Genomic DNA, 27,295 nt, shown 5'->3' with positions numbered 1-27,295 from the left:
GCGCTGATCGGTGCTCCGGGCGGGAGAGACCCGTGTTCGTAGCATCCTGCCCGGCCGGGGCTCCTCTGGGTGTGTGGGAACCGAGGGGTGACAGCCCCATCCCGGGGGTTTGGGGCTGTGACCTGTTGCAGGGCGGCGTGGATCCCAGCCGGCTCCGGGGTTCGGGCTGAGGGGCAACGTGTGCTGAAGTCACGGAGGAAATAAATCTGGAGTTTTGTTAATTTTTGTAGCTTTGCCTCAGCTGAATTATTCTCCTGACACATTTTCTCCGTCTTCCATTTTTTCCCTAAAGACCCTCAAATCTGTGCCGTTTCCCTGCGGTGTCAGGCCACTCGGTTCAGCTCTGGGCCACAGTTGGTCCAGTGCATGGGTTCTCAGAGGTTCCAGCTGATGTCCACTTTCGGGGATGTATCATGGCCAACTGTTTGCTCTCTGCCTCTTTTCACTTCTTCAGAAACGAGCGTATTTGTGACCAGAAACAGTTGAAAGAGTGGGAGGACGTATGCCTACGCTTTTGGATGTGATGTGTAATTTTATAAAGCATTTGGTGTTTTTTTTTTCTATAACATTCATTCAAAAGTGTATCTGGTTTTAGTGTAACTGTTATCTGCAGATTTTAAAAAGCAGAGTGTTAAGCTAGCTTTCCTCCCACCCACTTCTTCTGCCTGTGGCTTATCCTGTTGAGGGGAATTAACTGAATTTCCAGTGACAAGTACATCAGTCAGTTGCTGTTTGAGCTGTAGTCAGCTCTCCCTCAACACTCATGACCTAAGGAGGATTCTGGGGGGGAGAGGGAGGAAATTTGGGGCTATTCAGTGCTAAGGTATGAGCCTGGCGGTATGAGCACTGTAGAGGAAATAGAGAAGGTACTTTCTTTGGTGTTGTGTCTTTCAAGGTAAATGCGGCTGGGGAGCCCTGCCAAAGGAGATAACTGGGCCAAATTCTACCCTGAGTAATATGCTGTGGAGCTGCATGCGGGGGTGCAGAGGAGAAGCTGTGTGCTTTGAGAAGCCAGCCCCCAGCAGCTGTGCTTCAGCTGCTCTGTAGGAGCGCAGCAGTCTCTGCAAAGTGCTCGGAGTTCCTCAAGTGGGAAGATCTGTGAAAATACAGCAAACTGCTGTTAGGGAGCACGCACCACTCACGCCGTGAGCTGTGAGAGGGTCTGAGCAGTTACAGTGCTTTGCAATTCTAGCAGTAGGAAGGGAAGCGCCCAGATAAAGGCCTTGGCTCTCACCTCTGCTTTCCTTCCTCCTCTGTTTTTTCCAGACCTTGAGGAAGTTGTGGATGAAGCCTCGGCTGTTACATGGCAGTGAGGTCTGTCTGCAGACAGCCACGTCCTCAGAGCTGCCCTGAAATGCTCAGCACCTTTACTGGCTGCCTCTGATGGGAGCTGAGGATGCTTGGCAGGCATCCAGCAAGCACCTTGCAGGCTTAGGTCCATGAGGAGCTAAAATCCGAGAGAGAATCTTTCTTAATTGCTTAAGTCTGTGCTCCAGCTTTGCTGGCAGTTGGCACACAGGCTGTGCTGGTGGCTGTGTCCATGGATTCCCCAGAGGGGTTCCTGCCTTGCTCTCAGGCTGCTGGTCCTGCCGTGAGGCATCTCCATGTGCTGGTGTTCCAACAAGCAGCTTGTGACTGGCAATCCTGCCATGGGACAGAGGGAGAGGAAATGGGGTTGCTTTGAGGGCCATGTACTTGCTGCTCTGCATGACTCAGGCTGGATGTAGAGCTTAGTCTTCATGGCTTCATAGGCATGTTGGGGAGCTCCCTCCAAGGCCCTGCAATGCCCTGTAGTCCATGACTAATGCCTAGGTTGTTTTATTCTGTTCTTTGTCCTTCCTAAACTGTCTTTGAAGGAAGAATATTGACACAAAAGTCTGTCGGCACAGGGAGGAAGCCTCTGAAATGCGTTTTGGCTGTATGTGCTTGGCCAGATGCTGAGAGAGCTTGAATCAGCCCAAGCTCTTGGTGCCTGTGCCCACCCCAGCAGCCAGGATCTGGGCTCCATTGGGCATCAGCTGGCAAAGTAGGAGGCAGTGCCGGGCAGGGTCGTGCTCTGCAGCGGCTGCTGGGCTGTGGATTTTCCTTTGCTGTGCTGCATGAGCTGCATCGTGACTCATACCTCGTGGGTAGGGCTGATGGAAGCCACTTACCTTTTTCCTCTGCCTCCTCCTTACTGAGGTCCCTGATGGCCTCCTGAGGGAGTGCTGCAACTGGGGAGGGACCAGCCCAGGGTCTGCAGTGTGTCTGGGGGCTTCTCCAGCCTGGCTTAGATTCTCTGGGCTTAGACTGTCTAGCACCTGCTGGCCCTCATCTGCCTGGGCATTTCTCGAGGTGTGTGAGCTACCCATCAGACTCCTGCTCTCTGTGAGGCCCTGGGCATGGCTGAAGCTGAGCTGTAGATCGAGCTCAGCCTCATCCCATCCTCCCTTTCCCTGTCTCAGGTGGGCAGATGCTGGTGCTTTGCACTTTTGTGGAGCATCGCACCAACACGACATGCTCCGAGCAGCCCCAGTGAGAGGCGAAGTGCTTGGCCAGTCAGGTCTGTGCTTCAGTTTGGTTTTGTGGCCTTGTGGATTTAAGCAGGAAGCTTAAGCACATCATCCATGAACGCACAAAGCAGGACTGTTAGTTGTAGACCTAGGAAAGAATTGAATTAGCCTTCCAAGGCCAGAGCCGTGATGAATGACCTTGTTGCTACCTTGGAAATCAGAGCAGGGAAGGATCATCTTTGCAAGAAGTACTGGGCAGAAAGGAGGGATAGAACTGGGCAAACGCGCACAATGAGGGAAGCAGCAGATGTTTACTTACAGCACCAGGAGTGGGCACTGGACCATGAGCTGGAGCCCACTGGGAAAATTCATCTTTCTTACATCTGAAGCAAAGATGCCTCTGTCTGGGTTGATGCTGAGAGGGGCTGAACTCCTCACCTTGGAAGGGTTTTGCTGTTGCATGTCAGAGTCTCAGCACCTGGAGCCTGATGTGCCTGCGGTGCAGATGCCCTGACCCTGGGGAGCTGCCTGAAGGGGGAAGCTCAGAGAAACAAGGGTGGGAAACACACCGCGGGTAACTGACCCAAGCAGTCCCTCAATGGTCATCTGCCCTCACTGCTCCCTCCCGTGGGAGGGCATCCATGCTGGATCCATCCTCCTTCTCCAGAACCATGGGCACCTCATCCATTGCTGATGAGTTGCAGAGAGACCCTCCCCCTCCCCAGGGCTTCCCACGTGCTCCGGAAATGCCAAGATGCTTTTTCTTAACATCTGTGGGTTCAGATTTTGCTTTGCACCCAGAGAACCATCAAATTGCAAACCCCGTTTGCAATCAAACGGAGGGCAGACGGGTTTCCTGTCGTCTCCTCTGTGGCTTTCGGGTGAGGTCACCTCCATGCACAGATTCTGGTTTATCTGAAGGAAGCCCTCAGTGGGGCTCATGCCTCATGGTGGCTCTGAGCTTGAGGTGAGCTCACCCCAGAGCCTGGCTCCTTTAGCAGTCCTCCTGCTGGTGTTTACCTCCGCGTGCACCTCCACCCATCAACCAGTATCAGGAAGTGGCTTTTGGCTCTACAAAATTCAAACCAGACAATGCTTCCCTGGCCAAAAGGGTGACAAAATGTTCCAGGTCCCTCAGCAAAGCAAGCAACTGTTCCCACTGCATTTTAAGCAGCCCTCCTGGCCTCTCGCTGGCAGGCTGGTGCTGATAGCAACACCAGCAACCTGTAATCAGCTGGGTTCCCTCAGGAGAAGAGGCAGGGACAGGCTTAGTTTTCATCAGCGAAACACACGGTTTGCAGCCAGAGCAGCAGCCACCCGCCAGCAGCAGCTCCCTGGCTCATCTCACTTGTTTCATTTTAATATATATTATTTCTCCAATGATGAGAAGGAGCTTGATGAAGTATGAACACAACAAGAGTCTGGAGCCCTTTACTGGTTGGAGAAAGGGGACACGCTGTGCTGGGAAGCTGTGCAGGTTTCTGAGCCAATTCCTTGCTCTCAGCCGGTAAAGATCTGTCTCTCGAGCCCACTGGGGAGCAAACGGCAGCCTCTTGCTTGCAGGGAACAAACCCTGCTGGAGCCTGGTGGGATCACGGCTCTGTGATGCGGTGGTGACGAGCAGCGCGATGGTCACCCCAGTGTCCCTGCATGCTGGGGAAGCGCTGCCTGTGTGGCAGACCTGCAGTTACCAAGAGAGTGAGGGACTGCCCCAAGGTTCCCGTATTTGCACAGACGGAACTGAATTTGCATTTCCTCAATCAGTGCCCTGCCTGCTGCTCCATACTGCCTCGCCTCGTCTCACACAGCTACTTGGGCATCTCTCCATGCCCAGCCTTGAACTTGCTGAGGCCAAAATTTGGTGTTCAGTTAAAAGGTCTAAAAGTCTTTGTACTCCATTGCTTTGGGTCTGGCTTTGCTATTTTAAGGTATTTTATATAAGTATTTATACAAATATTTCTGTGAAGCTTTACCAGGCTTCGCCATTTTTGTATTAATTTGACACTGGCTTTAAAACCAGTTGAAAATCCATTTTTACTGCCAAGCCCAGAGTGCATCCTGTCACTACAGGCTTAAATCCTCACTGAACTTGGCAATGCTCAGGACCAATGTCGCTGTGGTGCCTGTGAAGACAATACCCTTCATTATGCCTGAGTGTCATCAAGTCACACTCATTAAATCCTCTAATTCCAGTTAAAAAGCTCCAGCCTCACCCAAAATGAATGTGTGGAGAGACCAAATTGGTCCTGTTCGACCAGTTTTGATTTAATGTCTTTGGAAGCAGAGGACAAAAAGAAGAGCATCTTCCACAAAGCCAGTGCTCTCAGGGCACTCAGGTAATCTCAGACACGGAGATGAGGAGCGGGGCCGACTCCAACCATCTGAGCAGAGCAGGAGGCTCCTGTGCCTGGGGGATGGTGCTAGTAGGAAGTCAGCTGTAACAGGAGGAAAACACCCTTGAAAATCTTCATTTTTAAGAAAGTAAAAGATAATCGGGAACCAGAGACAAGAGAAGTCTGGCCCTGAGGGTGAGACTCATCCTCCGTAACATGATCTGTTAAAAAGGAATCATCAGCATCTCTCAGGAATCACAGGCAGGAGATGCTGCCAGGCAGGAGGGTGATGCTCCAGATGGTGTGTCTCTGCCTCATCTGGTCCCCGGCGGGACTGAGCTTTGCTGTCCACAGGCAGGACTAAGACCCCGGCTGGGTGGGTGCAGCGGTCCACAGGAATGGCTGGAGAGCCCCTTTTCGTGGGAGCCAGGCTCTGTTTCTGTGATCACAGGCTGCTCTTCCCCATCTCCTTTCTGGTCCCCGCTGCAGTTGACTCTTGGCCAGCTTTCCGAGGCCTTGGCTCAGGTGGTGGCTGTGCTTCTCAAAGGACTGGCCCTTCTTATCTCCCTAGGGTTAGAGCTTTTGCTCAGCCCCAGAGCAAAGGCGTGTGCTTTTCCTGGTGCTCTTCTAACGTCCTGTCTGGTTATTATCTGCAGATCTGAAACAGAACCTCTGCTGTTTGGTCTCCAGCCAAAATGCTGCTTGTTTTCTTGGTGCAATATCTGCAAGTCTGTGCACAGCCGAGGTATCTGTGCAATAGAAGCACAGACTTTATTTCCTCCCTGTTTTTCTTTCTTATTGCACCAGCAAATAGCCCACTGAGTCAGAGGACAGTTATGGGTAGCAGAGATTTTTGTTTGTTTGTTTGTTTTTAACTCAGCTTTCCTGGAGTGGTTACATCCTGCCCCTCATCTGCTGACCCTGGCTGTGCATGCGTCTTCTGTAGGAGAGTGATGTTGTGAGGCAGTGTGAAAGCTGACATGGTTTGGCTCTAGTGGGAGGGGGAGGTTTGGGGAGGACTGTGGCCATGACACCCATTCCTGTGGGACACTCCCCAGGAATGCTCCCCAGGGCTGCTCTGGTGCTGGGGCTCCCTCCTGTCCACTCCTGTAAGCCATCCCCTCCTTGCCATACTTTGCAGATCGAAGCAATTATGATGGAGATGCAGAATCCAGACACGGGCATCAAGACACAGATGCAGACGGTGACGATCACCAACATCCCCCATGCTGTCACAGGTAAGAGCTTCACTGGGAGAAGGACCGGGCTGAGGAAGCTCATCAAAGCAAAGCTCTGTGTGGACCCCGTGGCCGAGCCAGGTTCCTGCTGCCTGGCTGCATACTGGAGCCCCCCTTTGAAACATACCTGCTCCCTTTATCCCATTCTCATTTGTGTCTCATTTCACTCCTGGATCTTTGAATCACAAAGGCTGATAATTGTGGGCATCTTGCTGCTTCACCGGAGAGTGACTCAACTCCAGTGACCTTGCTTTCTCTTAGCAGAGAGGTGAGTGGATGCCTCAGCCTCCAGACCTGTCATATTCCCGGTGAGGCTGGATCACAAATAAAGAGAAATATTAAAATCCGATTAAAATAGGCAGCCTGGAGTCAGACTGAAAGATGATACTTCAGAAATGCAACAAACAATTAGTCTCCTTTTTCATGTTTTCTGTTAATAATAATTTTTCTTCAGTACTCAAGAAAAGAATAAAATATTCAGCCCATCCTCTGCCTCTAAATGACAGTTTTTCCTCCTTCCAGCAGGCTGAAGAGGAACGAGGCAGGGAGCTGTGCTATGTCACATATGGCTGTACAGGCAGTTTGTATCGCAGTCTCCTTTGTGCCTGCTGGCTCCTTTCACAGGGCACTGTCAGCACCTCTGCTGACCTGGTCCCCTGGCCTCCGCAAAAGCTCTTGTGAGGGATCCTCCACTATAAATCTTCATATATACTGTGCCAAAGTTCCCTCCTCCTGCTTTGGTTTTGCAACACTTTGAAATTCTGATCAAAAACTCCCACCGACACCAGTGAGTTTGCTCCAGGCAACTCAGGAGACACAAGAAGATGATTTTTCCCCGCTGTATTTGCAAAGCCCAGTAGGCTCTGTGTGGTGTTTGCCCCAATTTCTTTTTTTTAAATGAGGAAGCAGAGGCACTGAGATGAAGTCACTGCCCCTGGGTACAGTCAGTCAGTGAAAGGGTAAGGAGGACTTGGATGACATCTGAAGCTTGTTCTCAGCAGCACCCTCAGTGCATTGCAAGACAAACCATCTCCTGGCTCACGTAGCTGTTACGCACCTGAAGTGGGGGAAGTGCTTTGCATCTGCAGAGGAGCTGGCCTTGCCTCCCAAGCTGGTAGTGACTAGTTAAGGCAGTGCTGCAGAGAAGATTCCTCTCTACTGAAGATGACGTGCCACCTAGAATAAGCGCAGAGGAACAAGTACTTCTCTTGATGTCTGACCAATGTAAAATACCACTTCCCAAAAGTCTACGGCTGGATGATGTGGAGGGAAGATGCCAGTTGACGCTCATCCTCATTGCGTGCTCTCTGCTTTATTCTGGTTCCTTAATCAGAGTTGATACAAGTTCCCTCTTGTATAAGTCATAAATTCTAGTCAACGCCTGGTAGGCAAGTGAGTTCCAGTCTGCTTATGTGGCGGTCAGCGCTCTCTAAACAACACGATTTTTAGTGCCTGTATACTTACTGGTGGCCTTCTGGGTGTTGCAAGAGAGACTGATGCATGTTTAGTGGGGGAATGGTGAAGACATCAGAGCAGTGGACACAGCTCCACTGAAGACAGCTCAGCTCTTCATGCGCAGGAAGGTAACTGGTTAAACTTGGTGTCGGTGAAATGGCTCACAGCAGAAAAGGCAAATAAACCTCCATGCTAAATGCACACCTTTGGGGGAAAATGCTTACAGAGAGAGCTGTCTAGAAATGAGTGATGAGATAATCCTTTAATTTCATCTATTTCAGGAAGCAGGCGGCAGGATAAGAGCTCTGAGCCCCTATTAGTAAGTTAAGTCATCACTGCAATGTCAAGAAAGGTCAACACCTCGGTCTGCGGTCCCAGGGGATGTTTGGAGGAAAAGAGCATTAACTGAGCAGGGAATGAGTGCCGTTTTGCCAGATTTAAGTGGAAAGAAGTTAATGAAATTTGCCCCCCAGAATATAAAACTAAAACTGTTGGAGGTTTGTTCTGACTGTGGGTATGACTGGTCACACTCCAACAAAAGAACTGGGGGAGATGAAGTGTTCGTGAATGCAGAAATCTTGTTTCCCTTTGGATGACCTGTTACCACGATGGCTTGGATCTGAGACTCAGACATCCCTTCTGCACTGAAAATCATATCTCATAAAGGACTCGAGCGGATCAGTCTCTGGTCTTTTACTAAAACTGAGGCAGGACCCAGCTCTGTGAATCTGGAGATACTTTGCGGTGAATCTTACATGACAAGACGGTGCAAAACAAGGGGCACTTCACCTTCCCTGGGCATGGATGGAGGCTGTTGCATTGCTTAAGTCCTTCCTAACCAATGATGAGGGTTCAAGTGTTGCTCAGGCCACCTTACGCTGTGCTGTCCTGAGGTCCCTGCCTGCCTCAGGCGCCCTCTCATGGGGACTGATGTCCTCTTGGTCAGGAGAAAGCCTGAATGACAGCGTGGCTGGTGAGAGACCGGCAGCATGGTTTGATCCAGAGCACAGTGAGGGGTGAGGACTGGAGGGGTCTCATTTTTGCCCATGAAATTTGGCACTCCAGATTTCAAGCACCTGACATTTTCTTTGCTTTACAGGTAATGATATATTCCAGTGGATTCTCCAACGCTTGCAGATCACTGAAGAAGGTGAGTAGAAGTGTAAAAATGGAGGCTTTTTCAAGCTGTAAAACTTCAAGGTGTCTGTAGACAAAACCTCTTAGATGAATTTCCTCCTCAGTAGCAGCTCACTGTTAAATTCCACCATGGTGTTTCTGTGCAATCAAAGCATCTGCCTTCTCCGTTTTCAGAAGCATTGCACCTGGGGGACATGTTTGTCAAACACGGATACATCTACCCTCTTCAGGAGCCAAAGAATCTCACCCTTAAGAGGGACGGCAGCCTGTACAGGTTCCAAGTGAGTTGCATTTTCTCTAAAGCCGTTGAGAGGGAGTTCAGCACTAGTTTTAAAAACAGGCAGCTGGGACAGTTCCGCAGGAGCTGTTGTGGTGAGACCATGATCTGTAGCTGTGCTAGTCCTTCAGAGTGCAGGAGGAAGGGAGCCTCAGAGAAGCCTCAGGCCACTTCCCCCAGTTCCCTGTGTAGATTACAGTTTATAGGGAAACTATGATACTTCCTGCTACTAAATCAGTGTGCTCATTCAACCTCAAAATAGCTGTGTGCTAACGAAAGGCTTTTTTCTCCACAGACCCCCTATTTCTGGCCAGCGCAGAGCTGGCCTGCTGATGACACAGACTATGGTAAGTGACAGCATGGTACGTGTTTTGGAGGCATGGTGCAAGCCCAGGTGTTTGTGCACGCAGTCCTGCACCATGTATGCTGTTCACCTTCCTGTGCTGTGTGTCCACGGGCGATGACCAGCCCTTGCAGTATCCTTCATACTGCTTTGTTACTCATTTGCAGTAATGCTGAGTGGAGGGAATGCTCTGGATGGGACCACCTTGTGGTGGCCTTGGTGAGAGAAAATGCTTAAGCTTCTCTTGTGTTCCACTGAGATCCATCAGGCTGGAACACATGCGAAACACTCTGCTGGGTGGGGAAGATCTTAAACACAAGGTTAGGTTTCGCTGAGTAGTTGAGTGTGTTCCTGGATCTGAGCCCAAGCTTGTCTTCTGTAGGTTTGGATCAAGCCCCATCTTCAGAGATGGTTCTATCTTTATATAATGCTCAGAGGCTTCCAGTATCTCCTGATGGCTCTTTCCATATCCCTCTTTTGTTGCCTTTATAATGCTTTTTATTATAGGGCTGTTGCTGAACCTCGAGCTGATCAGCTTGGTGTGCTCCTCTGGGCTGTGCAGTTCACAGACTGATTTGTTTATACCAAGATTGTCCTCTGTGGCTTTTATCTACATGGTACTGTAGATCTTCTGGGGAAATAAAAAAAGCCCATTTTAGATTGGAATGTTTTTAATAGAACTTGGAACAAAAGATTGGCCTGGGCTTGGAAACCTTGGAGGCCGAGCTCTGAAGAATCTCAAGATGTTAAAGATTTGCTCTGGTGTCCTTCTACCCATGAGGCCCTGGCTGTGTTCCCACCAGAGGAGTGACTGTGGGCAGGGTCTGCGTGGCTGCTTCTAGCCTGGCACTGCCTCACGAAGCATCAGCAGCAAAGTGAAAGCACCAAGTTCGTTTTTAGTCAGTGAGCTTTTGTGAGCTTGGAGCTCATGCCTGGGCAGATACTGTAACGGACAAAGATTCCTGTGTTTGTCGTGGAGTGAATTTTTAATTGTGCCTGGATTTGTGGGCCTGAGTGTGACTGAATCCTTATTTGCTCCTCCCTCCACAGCAATTTACCTGGCAAAGAAGAACATTAAGAGGAAAGGGATTTTAGAAGAGTATGAAAAGGTGAGGAGGAATTGTACTTGGTCCATCACAAGCCCCTTGTTCAGCTTCAGCCCTCTGTCACTAAAGGCTGGAGCATGGCAAAAAGTCACCTCTTCCACTGCATGAAGTTTTAACTCCAGCAGAGTCAAACACCAAAATTTTGGAACTGAAAAAGTGGCCAATACAGGAGAATGCTCTGAAGTCAATGATGATTTTAGCAGGGATAATTGCTCTCCCTGCAGTGGCATTTTTGAACTGTTGCAATTCATGTAATTACGCTTAGAACTAATCCAGATTTCTTGGCTTGGTTGCCAGCCTGGCCTCATCGAGCTATGGAGAGTCAAGAAAACCCATAGCATGGGAGCGCCTTGTCCAGAATTTTCACACTAATGGCTTTTTTATTTTTATTCCAGGAACATTACAACATGCTCAATCAAAAACTAAACTACAAATGGGATTTTGTGATTATGCAGGCCAAAGAGCAGTACAAGTGAGTTGACTTGCGTTCCCTTGTTTGCCTCAGCGGGGAGGGTATGAGGAGGCAGAGCTTCCCTGCCTTGGCACACAGTTAAATTACAGCTTAAAAACAGAAACTGCAGCTTTAAAATAACTTGCAAGTGCCCCTCAAGACCTTGAAATAACCCCACCTTTCCTACCATTTCGGGGGTCCTCCCTTTCACAAGGGAACTGTGTTCACGTCGCGTTCGGTGAGCGAAGGGTCTCAGACGGTTTCAAATGATGGGGTGCCCAGGGCAAAGCCTCCCCCTCGCCTGCTGCACCTGCCTTTCTCTCCCTGCTTGGCATTTGTCTGCCAAAGCCGTGGGATTGGCGTGGTTTGTGAGAGCCCAGGGGAGGTGCGGGCCTTTCCTGCAGGATTTGCGAACGGTTTTTTGCAGATGCATGCAAAGGGAGGTTTAGGTTTTGCACCCACTGTGCCTCCCTGGAGATGCCAGGGTCTGGCACAAGCCCTCAGTGGAGACAGCTGCTTTGAGCTCAGGGCTGTCCATGGGCAGTTGTGGGCCAGATCACTGGACTCCGGACCTGTTGTTGGTCTGGTTCAATTACTGTTCACATGTGTCTCGCAGCTGAACTGAATGGCCTGAGTGAAGGAGCAGTAAATGTTCCCAGCCGGGACTTCTGAAGTGCGTACTTAGGCACCCAGCCAAAATTACTTGATTTTAGGAGCTGAATCCTTCGAATTCCCAGGAATGTCAGTGAACATGAGGTGGAATTACTCCTCTGGAGATAGGATCTGGCCTTCATGTGTGGATTCCTTTTACCTCTCTTACCTCCCAGCATGGCAGGCACTGCCTCTGCTGCTCAGCAGCGTGTCTGTCTTCACTGGGATGGCAGCCAAGTCGTCAGAATGCAGCTCATCAGATAACTGTCTCATTAAACACGAGACTGTTGTTCTTGTAAATTGAGGTCAGACTTGGGCTAAGAGATGCCAAGTGCAGTTTTAAAGTTAGATACCGAGACTGTGTCTGAACTGGTAGATTGAACACATCTGAGGCTGTTTGATGATGGTGCTGGGGCAGACTGGTGCAGAACAGCCCGCATCCACCCTGTTCACCACAGCAGGGTGGCCACATGCAAACAGCCTTTTGGGAATGCTCCCTTGCCCATGCTAAGTCCCAAATTATGCCCAGGACTTGTCTGGGAAAGAATTAGTTGGTCCAAGCCCAAACCATGGCAGTGCCTCTTCTATTTAATAGCAGAGGTGATTTGGGTTTTAGTGCCTGGGAACACTGCTTGGTCCCGTTTCCAAATAATTTCTATGAGAAATGCTCCCCTTTGCTGCGAGACATGCCCAGGAGGTATCTCAGCATGGCAGTCCTCAGCTACTGCCCCAGGGCCATCAGAGGTGGGTAAACACGAGGCAGCAGGGCTGACCACGAGCAGCGGGCTCTTGGCATCCAGCAAGCAGAGGGGTGATGTCTCATCAAAAGGGGATGTGTCTGCTCCCAGCCGAGCTCAGGAGGATGGTGATTTCTCAAAAGCTACAGTCATGTGTGGCCACGTGAACAGCATGATCTGCAGGCCAGAATTAGCCGGGGTAAGATGTGGTCAGGAGACCGCAACAGCATGTCACGCAGTCAGGCTGGGACCCACGGGGCAGGGGAGGCTGGAGGTGTGCACCCTTTCTCAGCCCACTGGTTTGAGGAGAGTAAAGTTCATGAATGCCCCTGGCAGAGTCAAATCCTGTTCTTGGCTTTGCAGGGCAGGGAAGGAGCGGAAGAAGGAGGACAGGTATGCCCTGGACTGCCAGGAGAGAGCCTACTGGCTGGTGAACCGAACTCCTGTAAGTAGAGGATGTTGGCATGTGGCTTTAGTGCCTTGGTGGTGCCCTCCCTGCAGGCCCCCGGGACAAAGTCCTTCACGCTCAGGGCACAGCTGTGGGCATGGCCTCTGGGCTCTGCACCCCCTCACTTCTTGTCTGGGAAGGGGTCAGCCTGGGCTTGCCCTGAGTCCACACCGTGTTTCTGCTTGGTTGCTCTCAGAGGTGCGAGGGAGGGAGGTCTGGCTGCAGCACCTGTGCTCGGAGGGGAACATTTCCAGGTCTAGGGGGAAGAGCTCCCCCAGCGCACTGCTGGCTGGCAGCTGCTGGCAGTAGGAGCCATTTGGGGCTTGGGAGTCTCCTCATGCATCTGTGTGAACCACAGACTTTAGAATAAAAGAGTGACCAAGCTGTTGGTGTTTCTTGTTGATGACAGCCCGGCATGCTGGACGTCCTAGAGTATGGAATAGACCGTGTAGTAGACCCCAATGAAAATAAGGTAAACCAGGTGAGACAGGTTTTTTTTTCCACTCTTACTGAATTTGTTTGGGAGGACCCAGACAATGTCCCTGGGATTGTGGTTTTCTGGGCACTGCAGGCTGAGTGAGTCAGCTCAGCCATGACAGCCCAACAGGCCAGAGGTTGAAGCTGTCTCATTGTCCTGGGGGTGGGGCCCTCAAAATAGGCTTTGGCAGCTGCTTTTGGCTTGAAAATACTTTGTCAGCTTTCTTGCCACCCCAGTTAGTGTGAGCACTTAGCTACAGGACATGTTTTCTTTGCTGTTGAGACTCAATTAAGGAATCCTCTGCCTCCAGATGCGATGCTTGTTGCTGCCTTCTTGTTAGTGCTGAGTGAACTGTGTGGGGTTGTGGGGTGTAAAGGATCAGAGGAAAGATCCAGGTCTAAAATAAAATCACAGAATACCTCCAAAGGAAACATGTGGCAAGAAGGTGGAGAAGCTGGTGTGGTGGATAAGAGACACAAAATCTTGCCTAAAAATGTGTATTGTATAGCTAAACCATAAAGAACTGAGACCACGGAGACTGTAACTGGGCAGGTCTGGTTCAGAGTCCACAGTGAGACAAATGCAGTCAGTGGATGAGGAGCTGGAGCTGTTCTTCTCTTTCTCCATCAGTCCTTTTAAGTGATCCTGCATTTAACGGTGCTCATTTGGGGGGGGAAGTCAAAGTGTCTCTCAGCAATTAAATGCAAATGTTGCTGTGATCACACTCCCTGTATTCCCACAACTTCTCATTTTCCTAACAGCCTTTAAACATCTCAACAGCCAGAGGCAGGATAATTGCTTTGGCCGACTGTGCTTCGTTGCTATAGATACTGAAAATGAGCAAAATGTAAGGCTGGGTGTATTTTATTTTTTCTTGCTATAAGTAGCAGCTGCTGAAAGCTTTTTTTTTTCCTTTAAGTGAAAAGGAGTGGTGGAAAGGGATGGGGTAGAAAAGAGGAGTGAGCCAACTTCTCGCCCACAGTTTTACAGCCATCACAGGAAGGAGATTTTAGGTTTGCAAACGGTCTGAAAGCCCATAGCCGTTTGTCAGCTGCCTGGTAGCTCAGAGGAAGCGAGCTGAGGGATCTCCATTGAACACCACCATGAACATAAGAGAGATGGTCTGTTCCGCCTGTCAGTGGAGACTCTGAGGAGGGCATGAGCTGAAGAACACCTGCTTTGGGGTGACTTCACTGCCTTTCTCCTTTAAACTGGTCTCTGAGCTGTTCCCCCTCTCCGGAGGCTGAGCTGAAGAGGGAAAGTTCTTGCTCCTCTTTTTGCTTTGAAAGAGAGATGGACAATACAGGAGACAGCCAAAAGCCCACACGGAGTCACCTGCTAGTCCAAACTAGCAGCTTCTTATTTCTGCAGGCTGCTCTCACGAACACTTGTGACTCAACAGTCTTGGTGGACAGAAAGGATGGCCCATGATCTGCTGGTAAATGTGGAGCTGGGCTGTGTTTTGTGGGCCATATCTCACCCCTCCTGGAGGCCATGTGGAGTTTTATTGATGTTCTCTGTGGGTTCAGCCTCTGGGGCTGGCATAGGTGAAACGATGAGAGCAGAAAATGAGTATATGAATCCAGCGCCCATTTATTTGACTTTTGTCTCTTTTCCTGCTCAGTCTAGCTTCACTTTGTCGGCCAGTTAGTTGTCTTTTACCTTGACAGCTGAGAAAGAAAATATTCCCGGTGATAATTAAGTTCTGACATCAGAATGACTCCTCTGAAGCTGGTATTGGCACGAACTTCTCTTTTCACTTGCCGCAGACCCTTTGGTGGGTGGCTTCCTCCCTAACTGGGAGAGTCCTCTGGGGATAGAGGGGTGCTGGCAGTCCTTCTAAGGGGACCTTTATTACTGACCCTGGGCATCCCTTGCGGTTATAATGAGTTACGAGTTGTAGCAGGGCAGGAGAAGTAAGGGCTGCTTTAGCCTTTCGTTACCCAGGTCTCAGGCTCATGATCCAGCCTCACTGCTTAGAGAGTTACCAGGCAACTGCCAGAGCCCTCGGGCTGGCCACGCTCAGCTTTCTCCTGCTTCTGTAACCAGAGTCTTTCTGAAAGGTGCTTTAGCTTAGCCAAAAATCACTGTGCTCTGGCTTGTACACAGCAAACCAGCCACGGATCATTGTAGCCATTGCTGGCCTTTTATTTCATGAGTCTCTGCCAGTCTGGCTGCTTGATAAACAGGTAACTCCTGCTGCAACCATCACATTGTTTGAAAGATGTTGAAAGAGTCAGAAGCAAATAAATAAATAAAATAGGGGAAAACTGCCAATTTGAATGAAACCAGCTCTGAATTCCAGCTGTTGGGCTGGAAACACCCGCACAATGGAGATGCACATTGAGATGGTCCTGTGCTGGGCTTGGAATTGGCCTCTGGTGTGCAGGGCTCCCCACCGGCTGCATGTGGGGCACGGCTGAAGAGGCATTGGTGTGCACTGGCACAGAGCTGTGTACGTGCTGGGATGCTGTTCACTGTTGCAATGCCAGAGAGGCTGTGCCACCAGGTTTTCGCTCTAGCTGCAGGGACGTGAGCTCTGGAGGGAGGCTGAGCTGTGCCGGCACTGCCCTGCGCTCGGGGGGCTGTGAGCCGCGTGGCCGGAGGGCAGGGCAGGGTGCAGGCATCATCTGAGGTGCCTTGGCCCAAAATGAGCTCTGGGTAACAGTGGCCTTACTTGTTCTTCCCTCCAGGCTCCATCTGGGCACACACACAGAGTTGTTGTCCAGCTGTTTACGGCCTCTGTAAATGCTGAATGGTGGCCAGACAGACAAGGACATAATGACCCTGATCTCCACAGTGTGGTCAGGATGAACCACATGGAGAGTGAGGAGGTTCATGGGATGGTTAGCTGGAAATCAGCAGATGTCCCAGCTCTTGGCTTCAGCCGTGTGGGTCAGCTCCAGCCCCAGGGCTCTTGTGCAGGTCCTGGCCAGCTCCCAGCCGAGCTTTGGGGAGTGCTCAGCTGGTGGCAGTGGGGTGTGACAAGGCTGTGCAGGGTGTCCAAGTGCTGCTGTGTGTCTCGGGGAGGAGGATATTTAACAGCACCGGGGCACTTGCCTGAGACAGACCGGGGCCTTTCACTAATTGCCGTTTTGATTTGAAGCCCATGTGGCTGGGGAGCTTATCCACGGTAATTGCAGTAAGTCACTCGTTAAGGGCATTGCAAAATTAATCTCATTATAAGTAATGACTCTTTTGTTCCAAGTAGTATTTCTCTTCAAGGGAGGAAGGGAGGGAGTGTGAGTGGGTGGTACAGGCCACTTTGGCATTGCTGCTGTCACCAGCAGGGGCTAAGGGTGAGTAGGATGGTGGGGACAACTGGCAGCGCTCAGTAGGATGTGAGAGTATTCAGGGTCTCTTGTACCAGCAGCAAAGCTGAAAACTCGTCGTGGTAACACTGGGAGCAGGGAAATGAAATGATGCGTGGATCGGGGATGAAGTAGCTGAGATCATTCACAGTTACTGTGGAAAGGGCTGAGCGAAGCCAGCACCTGCAGCCCTCAGTAGGTTGCTCAGCACTGGACTCCTCTGTCATTCTGCTCCGGTTCAGCATGTCCCACTACTCGGTGTTGCTCAGCCCTTCTCCCCTCCCTGGTGCTCCTCGCCAAAGCCCACCTGGTTTTCCCAGGACAGGCTCTCCGGAGGGCTGTCCTACATGCCAAGGAGGGGATCTCTGGGGTAGGATGCACTTAAAAATAAAACCTTTCCTTGTTTGCAGACATAGCATTAGCTTTGATTTTTACTCACCTGCATGTAATTCTTCTGTTGAGATGTCATTTTAATTCATGCCTTTCTTGTTCTGTGTGACATTAACTCTCTGTGTTCTTTTTCTCTGTCCCCCAGCTGTTTGTCTCGTGTGTGTGTGGTGTGCTGCCTGCCTCTAAGACCCCTGTAGAAGATAACACAACTTGACTACCACGTGAGCTGCCTTCAAGCCGCTGTGCTCCTCACCCCACTGCGCCCACTTGACCAAAGAGAGGAAGGAAGGAGGGGTCTTTTAAAACCATCTAATGATGTTAATGTGTAGATTTTCCTGAAGTAAATGCCCTACCAACACTTAAATTCCATCAAATGGAACAGCTCACCTGGCACTTGTGAATCTGATGGGGCCTGGTTTGTATCTTGAGTTCCCCAAGGAGATAGAGAACTCTTGTTGTGCAGGAAATAGCTGGCCTGAAACAGAAACCAAGTTCTCTAAAGAGGACACTTCAAGGACAGTAAATGCAGTGAATTTCTCTGTGATTTTTTTCTTTCTTTCCATTGCTACAGTCTGTCTGAAACAATGATGACACTGTAGAAATGGGGGGAAGAAGTGGTGTCTATGTGAAGCTGGCCTGGCATCAGGGGTGCAGCTAAGAGCAGAGAAGGGTGAAAAGCTGTTCCGCAGCCCGTGTGTCCTCCATCATTTGTAAGATGTCCCAGGAAGCTTTGAATCAGCATGGCAGGCTGTACAGCCCTGTGACCAATGATCCTCTTGTCCAAGGGCTTTCCTCCCTGTCCTTGATGTGCCAGCTCTTGCCCCCTTGCACACAGTGCCTTGTGTGTGGCCGGCAGCTGCTGTGTGCTTTCCTGTTTGTCCCTGCTGGGATTATGGGTACTGCAGCGTTCAGAGCTGCTCGTGGTACTTGAGCAGAAAAAGCTTCCTCCCCTTGTAGTGTGTCTGAGGATTTCTGTTAGTGCTATGCTGGCCCAGCGAGGTTGTGTTAGGGTCAGACGGGCTGGCTTCATGGTAGTGCTGTACGGACTGGCTGAGCTGCTGAAATGGTGAGTGTGCCCTCTCAAAACCCACCAAGTTTCAGCAAAATATCCATCTTTTTCTTCCATATAGAGAACAGTTTCTCCCTCCTGAGCAGGACTAGTGGTGATGGTTAAAATGCCAAAGCAGATCTGCACAAGGGCAGCCCAGGGTGTGGGTTCTGGGAGGAGCAGGCTGCCTGTGGCACTCAATAGCCGATGCCTCGTCCCTCATAGCTCACCAGCTGTGCTTTCCCGAGGCACTCTGCAGACCTGTGTCCGCCACAGGGTTAGTTTGGCAGGATAACTCCGGGCTGCAGATGACTTTTGTTGGCTAAAATGGGAGATGTAGAGCTGAAGCCCCATATAAGCCTTTAAAGGCTTATAGACTTATAGACTTCGTCTATCTTCCTTTCTCCCTCCTCAACTGTGTTTCACACAGAGTAACTGTGCTTCAAAGACAGCAGCTGTGTAACAAACACCCCGCAGTTAATTCCTTGCCTTCAATTGCCTGCTCATTTGTGGATGACATGTAACACAGTCTGAGTTATTCAAATCACAACGTAAGCACCCTTTGCACAGCAGATACTGCTTCTGAGGCTTTTAATTGTGGTGTTTGTATTTTGCAATGTGTTGGTTCCTGTCTCCTTTAGCTAATAGTGAATGATCTAATCTGTGTCTCGTAAACGAATCTATTTTAGCTCCATTAGAATAACCCCTTAATTGGAGGCACACAGGCAGGCTGCGATGGAAGAAGCATTGCTAAACAGTAAATACACTAATGGAACGATTTACGGTGTGTGGATGCTCTTAGCTTTGATGATACCTTGATTAGCTGAGTTGGATTTTGTCCGTAATGAGAATTAATTGGAGAGCGCTGCACAATAACAGCACTGCAACAGTGTTTTCATGTCTCAAAAGAGGCAAGTGAAAGCACCCGCCCCAATTTAATGGGTTTTGTTTCTTTATTTTACAGAAAAAAACTATGGACGTTTACAGGAGAGAGGTGAGTGGTCCTTCCGTCACGTCGAGCTGTTCCTCCTGTACGTGCTGCTTACATCGCTGTTGAGTGGGGGCTCAAAGCCCCCTTCGCAGGGGATGGGCTGCTTTAGAAATGCCTGGGTTCGGCTGGCAGAGTCTCTGCCCCATGGAACTTTTGGTCAGTGTGCTTTCAGGACACTTGTTGCCTCTGCACCATCCAGTGCAGGCAACCAGCGGCTCTCCCAGTGACGGGAAGGCTCGAGCAAGGACAGACAGCAGGGCTGTAATCCAATAGATCAAAATTAGCGGTGGGGAAAATCATAGGAGATACATCCAGCGGCGCCAGCGTAGAGACAGCCAAGGATCAATGGTAATTACATGCTAAATCATCCAGAGCATTTGTAGGTGCCTGGAGTGGAGGCTGTTATCCAGATTTTATATAGCACGGGGAGTGCTTTTTAATTACTTGCACATTGCAGAATGCTCTTCTGACATTTGCAATAAGCTCGGTGAGAACAGCCATTTTACTCAGACAGTAGAGGGGTTCTCTGGTTCCTTCGACATCCAGTAATTAGGGAAGAAGCAATCCCTGTTGTAGTTGGCCTCGCTATGGGGGAGACAACCTTGTCTTCACATCTCTGTGCTCCTAACCATGGCCATGTCTGGTCCCTCTCAGATCATGTACTATCAGCAGTCCATCATGAAGTCCAGAGTGAAATCTTCTGTCTCACTTGGAGGGTAAGTCCTGATTTCCTTTTGTCCACACATTAATTAGTCTTCAGCGCTTATCTCCTAACGAGATGATGAAGCTGGCTGTTCTGGTGGCTGGTGACTCAGTCAGGGGAATCGGTGTGGTGGCCACACGCAGTGTTGTTTGTGCTGGGCTGTGTTTTCTGGGCCAGGAGGCACAAGGCAGAGGAGAGATCATGGACCCAGTCATGGTGAAGAGGTTCCCTTGGAGCTAAGGAGAGCTTTGCTCTGAATGCCTGCAGAGCAGCATCAGCCTCTTGGTGGAGATTCCCTCTAAAATGAAGAGATGTTTAGGCTGCTCAGAACTGGGCTGTGATGCTCAGGGTTCAGCTCAGCTCTGCAGTCCAGAAAGGCAGCTGCGTGGAGTCTGCCTTGTGAGGGTGCAGCAGTGTGTCTGTCCCATGCCTGTTCCTGTGCAGGATGAGTAACCAGCAGAGACAGACTGACCCTCCAGTCCCTGGTCCCCAGCCTGCCGACATGGATTGAGCCCCAGTGAGCTGATTTCTTACTTGTACGGTGATGCTCACCAGAAGGTGGCAAAGCTGGGGAAGTCTCTGGTTATTTTGTATGATGAAGGAACACATACCTCTCCACGAACGTCCACGCAATTAATTAGCAATTCCTCTTCTCAGTGGGAGCGTTTCCTCATCAGATTCTTGGTGAAGCCAATGAAGTGCAAAGCTCCAGTCGCAACAGTAGTTGTCTCTGTGTTTGCCACAGACATTTTTTACCTGGAATCTTCGGTGCTGGCCAGTTGCCTCGAGGCGCAGTCAGTACCACCAGTCTGCTTTACACAATCATTGCCACCCAGAGATTCCTATCAAACCTAAGATAAACAAGGTGCTCAGGCCTGTTCGCTGGAAGAAGACAGTAGTGGGTGAATGGAATGGAATGGGAGGAAAAGTCTGGGAAGCAGTGCTGTCTTCTGAGAACCACAACTTGCAGGGGACCAGCAGTTCTGCTCATTCCATCTGTCCCTGCCTCCCAGGTCAGTTCTCAGTTTCCCAGACTGTGAGCTGGAGCTGGGGACACCCGGCTGCCTTCCAGCGGCGTGGTGGTGCTTAACTCTTCGGCAGTGGAGCTTTTCACTCATTAGTTCTGGTTTTCTGATGGGATAACGCCCGTCGCCTCAATCAAAAACTCCTGGAAATCTGGATCCCCATCAAATTGATTTGGGCCCAAATCAAATTATTATTGATGAGGATATAAGCAGCAACTAGATGGTGTGCGTGTCTCAGAGCATGGCCTTGATTTAGGAGGAGCTGCGGAGCACTAATCATTAAAAGGACAGAGCAATGTTACTTGAACTGACAGGTTTAGCTTTGCAGCTTGATTAGAATGTATGGATTGGAGTGAATTATGCAGGTGCCGAATGCCTTGGCATTTCCAGGGAGAAGATAGGATGGACACATCCGTGCCAAACCTGTGGTGTGCTTTGTGCAGGAGCATTGCATAATTGCAGGATCGATGCCAAGGTGCCCATTAGCAACAGCCCTTGGACAGTGCATTCCCAGCTTTGAGCACATGAAAGCAGTTTGGCCTGGAAGGAATTTTAAACACAGAAACCAGATGATTTTTTTCAAGAATGAGAAAGAGAGAAGACAGGACATTAGTGAAATCGTTGTAATTACAAGTCTGGCCAACTTAGAAGGTAGGAGAAGTGTTTGTCTGGCTCCTGCTAGGTTAGAGACATTTTTGCTTTGTGCCAAGCCCTCAGAGCCATTTGCAGAGGAATGAGCCATGCAGGAGGTGAGCGGAGGAAAGGAGAAGCTGGGATTGCCCTCAGCAGTCCCTCTCCTCTCCCAGAGCTCCCTGGGCTCTCCCGCGCCTCGTGGGAAGGCTGCGGAGAAGGCACCCTGAGCAAACGCAGCGCTTGCTTTCCTCTTCTCTGGCACTTTCCTTTCTGCAACGTGTGGCACAAAGCGGTGCAGGACCAGGCCTTTGCCATTTGGCTGGAGAAGGAGACAGAAGCTGTTTGGGGGCTTAGTCCTGCTTCCTTGAAATGAGGAGGCAAAAAGGGGGTGATGGAAGAGTCTTGTCTTTCCCAGCAAAGTCACAGTTTTGAAAGACAACCAGGGGGTTACTTTTTGGGAAATGGAAAGGTCAACTGAGCCAATGAATCAGTCTTTGTAGTAAGGCAGGGGCCGCGTTCCAGACCCCTGAGCTGGTAGGGCTGCACCTCTGAAGATACCGATGGCCTGTGCAACCATTTCTTTGATTGGGATGGGGGTGGCTGCAATTCTGCTCGCAAATTAATGTTTTGGTTTTGTTGGATGTACTGGCAGGCTTGTGAAGTACTCTGAGCAGTTCCTCTCCAGTGACCCTATCCTGTCTGGGTGTCTCCCCAGCAACCCCTGGATAACAGATGATCCTGACTTCTGGGATCTCAATGCAAAACTGTACGTATTTGTGTTCTTTTGCCAGCTCGTGGTTTACTCTGACCTTTATGCTGATAGGAATCAAAGAAGAGAACCACTGGTTTTGCAATGATACTTGGTCTCCGATCGCGAGCAGGGATGCATTCCCTTTCTGATGGAGCTTGGTCATGCTAAAAAACCTGTCTCTTGGGAATGCTCAATGCTGAACTTCAGCATTATCTTCTTCAAGTGGACCCTTCCTTAATTTTACAGAAATTTCTAAACTGATTGTGGGAGCATGCTCTCAGCCTCTGCTGAGAGGGCCTAATCCTGCCCTGGGGTGAGTGACATCCACTTTCACTAGCACAGGAATAGATTATGACCAGTTATGTTCAGGTATAGCACTGGTTTAGCATTGACCTTGCTAACTTAGGTGCTGCCAATGACAGTGAGTCAGGGTTCAACTCCTGGCCCTCGGTCTTTGCACACACTCAGGCTGTTTTCTTAGGAGAGAGTTTGGGTTGGAGGCACGTGCCCCTCTTCTCTGCGGTCTCCCTTGGTTCTCCATTCAGATTGTATTTGCTAATTATTCAGTGGCACCTCTGGGCATGAAGCACATGACATATTAGTGGTTCTCCTCTGAGACCAGCAATCCTGTCAGAGTGATAATATCCCACCAGACAGCCCCAAAGGACACCTTCACAGCAACAACCAGTGCCTGCTCCAGGATGGGACTGAGACAAACCTCCAGCAAAGCTGGGCAGTCGCCTTGAGAGCAGTGTAAATCCGAGATAAATCCTCATCCCACTGTGTACCAAGTTATTTAATTGCAGCTTCCTTCGTGGGCTGACTTTAGGAGCTCATTACAGCATTCCGGAAAACAGAGAGCGCTGAGAAGTCTCTTGGCATTGGAGCAAAGGGCATTTTGGTTTTAATTAATCTGCCAATTAGAGGGGCTGCGTGGAACTGGCAGTGCTGTTTATTTTTAACCCTTGCAGGGTGGAAGTCCCCACCAAGATGCGTGTGGAGCGATGGGCCTTCAATTTCAGTGAGCTGATACGGGACCCGAAAGGCCGTCAGAACTTCCAGCTCTTCCTGAAGAAGGAGTTCAGTGGTGGGTCCGCTGCGTCTCTGCCTCTGTCCCTGCCTGGGCCACGCTGCTCAGCCGGGACAGGGCAGTGGTGGGAATCCAGACCTCTGCAGTGGGCTGTGAGCTGAGACAAGGACAAAGTAGGGAAGCAAAGGCAGCAGAGGTGCCTTGAGAGGCGATGGCTGAGCAGCAGGGCGAGCAATACCATCTAGTGGCACAGGACACCAAGTGCAACCCAGGGCACCTCCCGGGGCAGCTGGAACGGCCAGATTCACACACTCTGAGAGGTGTCAGAGAGCAGGGAAAAGCTGGTTTCCTCCTTCAGCGCCAAGGGGAGTTTCAAGGAGGCTGTAGGAATTGGAGGGACTGGGTTAGGACTGACACGTATTGGGTCAGACTCAGTGTAGGAGTTAACAAATGGGATTGTGTTCTCCTCAGTCTTGCTTTCTGCTGACCACATCCTTATTACGCAGGAGAGAATCTGAGTTTCTGGGAAGCCTGTGAGGATCTCAAGTATGGAGACCAGTCCAAGGTCAAAGAAAAAGCAGAAGAAATTTACAAGTGAGTGTGATAGTTTTACGTTCTAAAACCGTACGTGAGTCCTGTCACCTTCTTCCACACGTTGTCATTCTCCAAACAATTTACTCCTGAGACTTCTCTTTGTAAGCTGGCGTCAGGTGTGGCTGTCCTCTGTCCCCACACAGGAAAGGAGCTCGTGAAGATGAAAGCATAAATATTGTTTTGTTAGAGAATTAATTTTCCTCTCTATTGCATTGAGGTCTTAGTGTGTAAGTTCAATAGCTGTGGAACAGCAAAGAGCTTGGGGCTGCCACAAGGAGAGCGGAAAGACCCTTTTTGCTTCCGGCAGGCTAAAATTCGGTTGGTATTGTGTATTAACAGTGCAAGAGGCAGTACTGCTGAGAAGGAGATAGGATCAGGACAGCAGATGGTAGTGAGGAATTTAAGGGACTTTTCCTTCCCTGCATAGCCAGAGGAATCTCCAGGAATTCTCCCGTGTTAATGGCCCTGTTGGTTCCTCCTCCTCGCAGGCTCTTCCTGGCTCCTGGAGCAAGGCGCTGGATTAACATTGACGGTACGACAATGGGCATCACTGTCAGAGGCCTCAAGCACCCTCATCGCTATGTTTTAGATGCTGCTCAGACCCACATTTACATGCTGATGAAAAAGGTTTGTTGTTTGTTTCCAAAGCCTTAGGGGGATTCCAGTTCTCTGGGCCTTTCCGGGCCTTTGTGTGTTATCAGCTGTCACTTTCAAGTGGCTTTTGTTTGAAAATCCCTCAAATTTGCTGACTGAAGCAAGCACTGCTACAGGCCTTTGTATTTCTCTGCTGCTTCTTCCCTCTAAGGCAGCATGTCCCCGAGGTGGTGGAGGTCAGGGGTCTGCCGGAAGTCCTTGCTTGGTCACCAGCTCATTCAAAGCTCGAACAAGTCTCTTGACTTCACTCGGTACCACTCTGTGCCACTCCAGGTACCCCCATGGTGGGATGCTTGTGTCCAACTGGATTTCAGCAGTGGATGGGAAAGGTAGTGGCAATTGTTGCTGCAGAGGTTTTGTACCAAGAACATGACCAGGCATGGCCCATCTCAAGCTTTACTGCATTTTTTCCCACATTTTTTTGTGGTTCTGTTGATGGACGCCCTTTTTAGGTCTGACTGATGCATCAGACTGTGGACTCATGTCAGTGTACAACATGTCACGGCTTTCTTTTGATCATGGTGACCACAAATAACCTGTAACTCCTCCTTATGAGCAATACAAAATACAGTTAGCAGGAAGCAGCAGCAGCTAATGCACATTGATGCTGAAAACAGCAGAACTGTACTGATTTTCACCAGTTCTTGAACAGTTTGGCTCCTGAGACTTGAGCACTTGAGAGACACCATTGGCCTGGGCTCAGTTCAGTGCAGACCTTTTAGTCTGGATCTTACCTGGGAGGCTTTACTGTGAGATGGGAAATCCTGGGAATTCTACCCCAAGATGAAAGGCTCTTGGGTTAAATAGCTGCATTTGCCTGAAAGATGCAAAGTCCCTTGGGCTGCGGGGGAGATTCCCCAGTTCCCAGCCTCCCTGGCTACTGTGTTTGGTGGTGATTTTAATAAGGGTTTTTGCAGCCCTAACTACCAGTTTCTCTTTTTTCCTCCTAGTAGGACTCCTATGGCCGCTATTTAAAATCTCCAATATACAAGGAAATGCTGGCCAAGGCTATTGTGCCACAAGAGACTGTCAAAAAAAGGCAAGTGAAACTGGCTGTAATTGTGGGCTTTGATTTTCTTGTAGCAAGGGTAGAAAAGCCTGAGTTGCAGCAAAATTACTATGATTTAGATGTTCACTTAATTAAATAGACTTTCACTAAAAAGATGCCTCGTTTTGGGCCTGATTATGCTGTTTATTCCTCTTGGAATCAGCTCGTGTGCAGTCAGGACTCGACGATTGCTCGGCTGCCTTGTCTGGTGGGTCTGTTTAGGAGGGCTGTGATTGATGAATTAATTACAGCTCCTGTCCTGGAAGGAGAGAGCACCGTTTACTGGGCATGGGAAAAGTCCTGCCTGGGAAACACCAGCTGCCAGAGGAGACACGGGATCCTCCATGGGTTCTGCTCAGCTCTGCCTGGACAGAGCCGCTTACCCGCTGCAAGGGGAAGGTGACAGGCAGCCACTCCGGAGCAAGCAGCATCTTCCCTGTGAGCAGCTGCTGGCACCAGGTAGATGCCATTAGAAGGGGCAGGCTCGGAATGGCTTTTTCCAGATCAAGGTGAAGGTTGTGTAGCAAAATTCAGCCATTTGAACTGCAGTTGCTTCCTAAAGCTGAGTGTGCAGTGTGGGAGCCGGACGGGGTGGTGTGCTGCTTTCTCTGTTCCTCTTCCACTCAAAAACCTCTCAAGCGAGAAAGAGGAATCTCGGACTTTCACGCTGTTTTGTTTCATCTAAAGTCCATTCCAAGTCAGTGGAAAAACCCCTCCTGCTGACTCGCCCGAGGTTTGGTTAGTTTTTCCCTGAGCCGCACACCACGAGGTCACTGGCGATGCTGGTTGATCCCTGGTGTTTGTGTTTGAAACCTTCGTGTCTGTCGGTGCCTGGTCTGGAGACACAGTACTCAGCATCCTGGGTGAGCTAAAGGGCCTATACCTCTTCCAGAGGTGTCCTTCACATGTGTTTCTGCTGCTGCTGGTCATGGCTTTGCTGAAGCAGGTAACAGTTGGGTTTGGGGTATCAGAGACGTTAGAAACACCAGTACTGGTCCCCGTCTCAATCTTATTGAGGACACTAGAAAAAATTCCACTGATGGCAGTTGTTTGGTGTCACACTGAATGTTAGTTACATACAAATGCTTCCAAGAAATGGAGTAAAGTACTGTCCATCTCCTGGCCCTCACGAGGTCCACCCACGGTCCCTCACGAGGACCAGGACTGACCTTATGCTTTTAGCAGTTCTGTAGGTGATGGGTGACTCTGAGTCACTGAGTCCTGCTTTAAACTACCTTGGCCGCGTTTGTGCTTCCTTGGTGCCGCGCGGGTGACAGTGGCTCGTCCGTCTCTGGGTCTGAGCTTGCCCTCCGGGTACATTTGCTTACCAGAGGTGAGGTTTTGGCCTCCTTCTGCTTTTTGGTAATGTCCTGCTTCTTCCTCTCACTCTCTGCCCAGCTCCAATTTCCCGTTCGGACGCCGTCACCTCCGCTCCAGCCCCAGCCCCATCATCCTGAGGCAGCAGGAGGAAGAGGCCAAAGCCAAAGAAGCTGCCACAGCAGTGGACATCACGCAGGTCATGAGCAAGCTGGACCGCAGGAGCCAGCTCAAGCAGGAACCTCCCAAGTAGGCTCTGAGCCCCGCAGGGCACAGCGCAGGGAAAAGACAAGCTGAGGCTGGTGTTGAGCTTCATCTCCCCTTCCTGAAGGTGTCAGTGCTGCTTTAGCTTTCCCAGGCCAGCGCTGCCACCAGCTGGCTTCCTGCACGTTGCCATGGCTGCTGGAGCAGCGGATATCACTTCTCAGGACCGTGCAGGTGGAGCCGGGCTGGTGGCTCTGCCAGACTCGGGGTGCAGCGTCCCGCCTCCCTCCCCACACACCGCGGAGGGGAGATGCATTCTGGCTGCCCCCAGCCCCCCCGGAGGTTGGGCAGCCCAGCCACCTCTCCCTGCCTCCTGCTTCTCTGGGAGGTGGGGTGGCACAAGGCAGAGGAAACCTCTGCTCTCCCGACCCTTTGGGTTCAAATTGGCAG

At 50.3% G+C, this 27,295-nt stretch overlaps 1 protein-coding gene across 1 annotated transcript in view; it reads left to right on the top strand.

Annotated features, from left to right (window-relative positions):
- Nucleotides 1-26,894, top strand: part of RGS9 (regulator of G-protein signaling 9) — a 27,219-nt gene extending 325 nt beyond the window's left edge. Inside the window, exons 2-17 of the mRNA XM_010145716.1 lie at nt 5,967-6,063; nt 8,618-8,668; nt 8,830-8,936; nt 9,228-9,279; nt 10,326-10,384; nt 10,777-10,853; nt 12,584-12,665; nt 13,078-13,140; nt 18,860-18,889; nt 19,541-19,602; nt 21,900-22,013; nt 22,970-23,085; nt 23,535-23,622; nt 24,111-24,249; nt 25,230-25,315; nt 26,723-26,894. Coding sequence (XP_010144018.1) covers nt 5,967-6,063; nt 8,618-8,668; nt 8,830-8,936; nt 9,228-9,279; nt 10,326-10,384; nt 10,777-10,853; nt 12,584-12,665; nt 13,078-13,140; nt 18,860-18,889; nt 19,541-19,602; nt 21,900-22,013; nt 22,970-23,085; nt 23,535-23,622; nt 24,111-24,249; nt 25,230-25,315; nt 26,723-26,894 — 1,395 coding nt within the window. The remainder of the gene's footprint in view (nt 1-5,966; nt 6,064-8,617; nt 8,669-8,829; nt 8,937-9,227; nt 9,280-10,325; nt 10,385-10,776; nt 10,854-12,583; nt 12,666-13,077; nt 13,141-18,859; nt 18,890-19,540; nt 19,603-21,899; nt 22,014-22,969; nt 23,086-23,534; nt 23,623-24,110; nt 24,250-25,229; nt 25,316-26,722) is intronic.
- Nucleotides 26,895-27,295: the final 401 nt, after the last annotated feature.

This window comes from Buceros rhinoceros, unplaced genomic scaffold, assembly GCF_000710305.1.
Source record: "Buceros rhinoceros silvestris isolate BGI_N320 unplaced genomic scaffold, ASM71030v1 scaffold9201, whole genome shotgun sequence".
In the NCBI taxonomy this organism is placed as follows: Eukaryota; Metazoa; Chordata; class Aves; order Bucerotiformes; family Bucerotidae; genus Buceros; species Buceros rhinoceros.
Note: the sequence above shows the minus strand (reverse complement) of the source record. Positions and strands in the feature narration are given on the sequence as shown.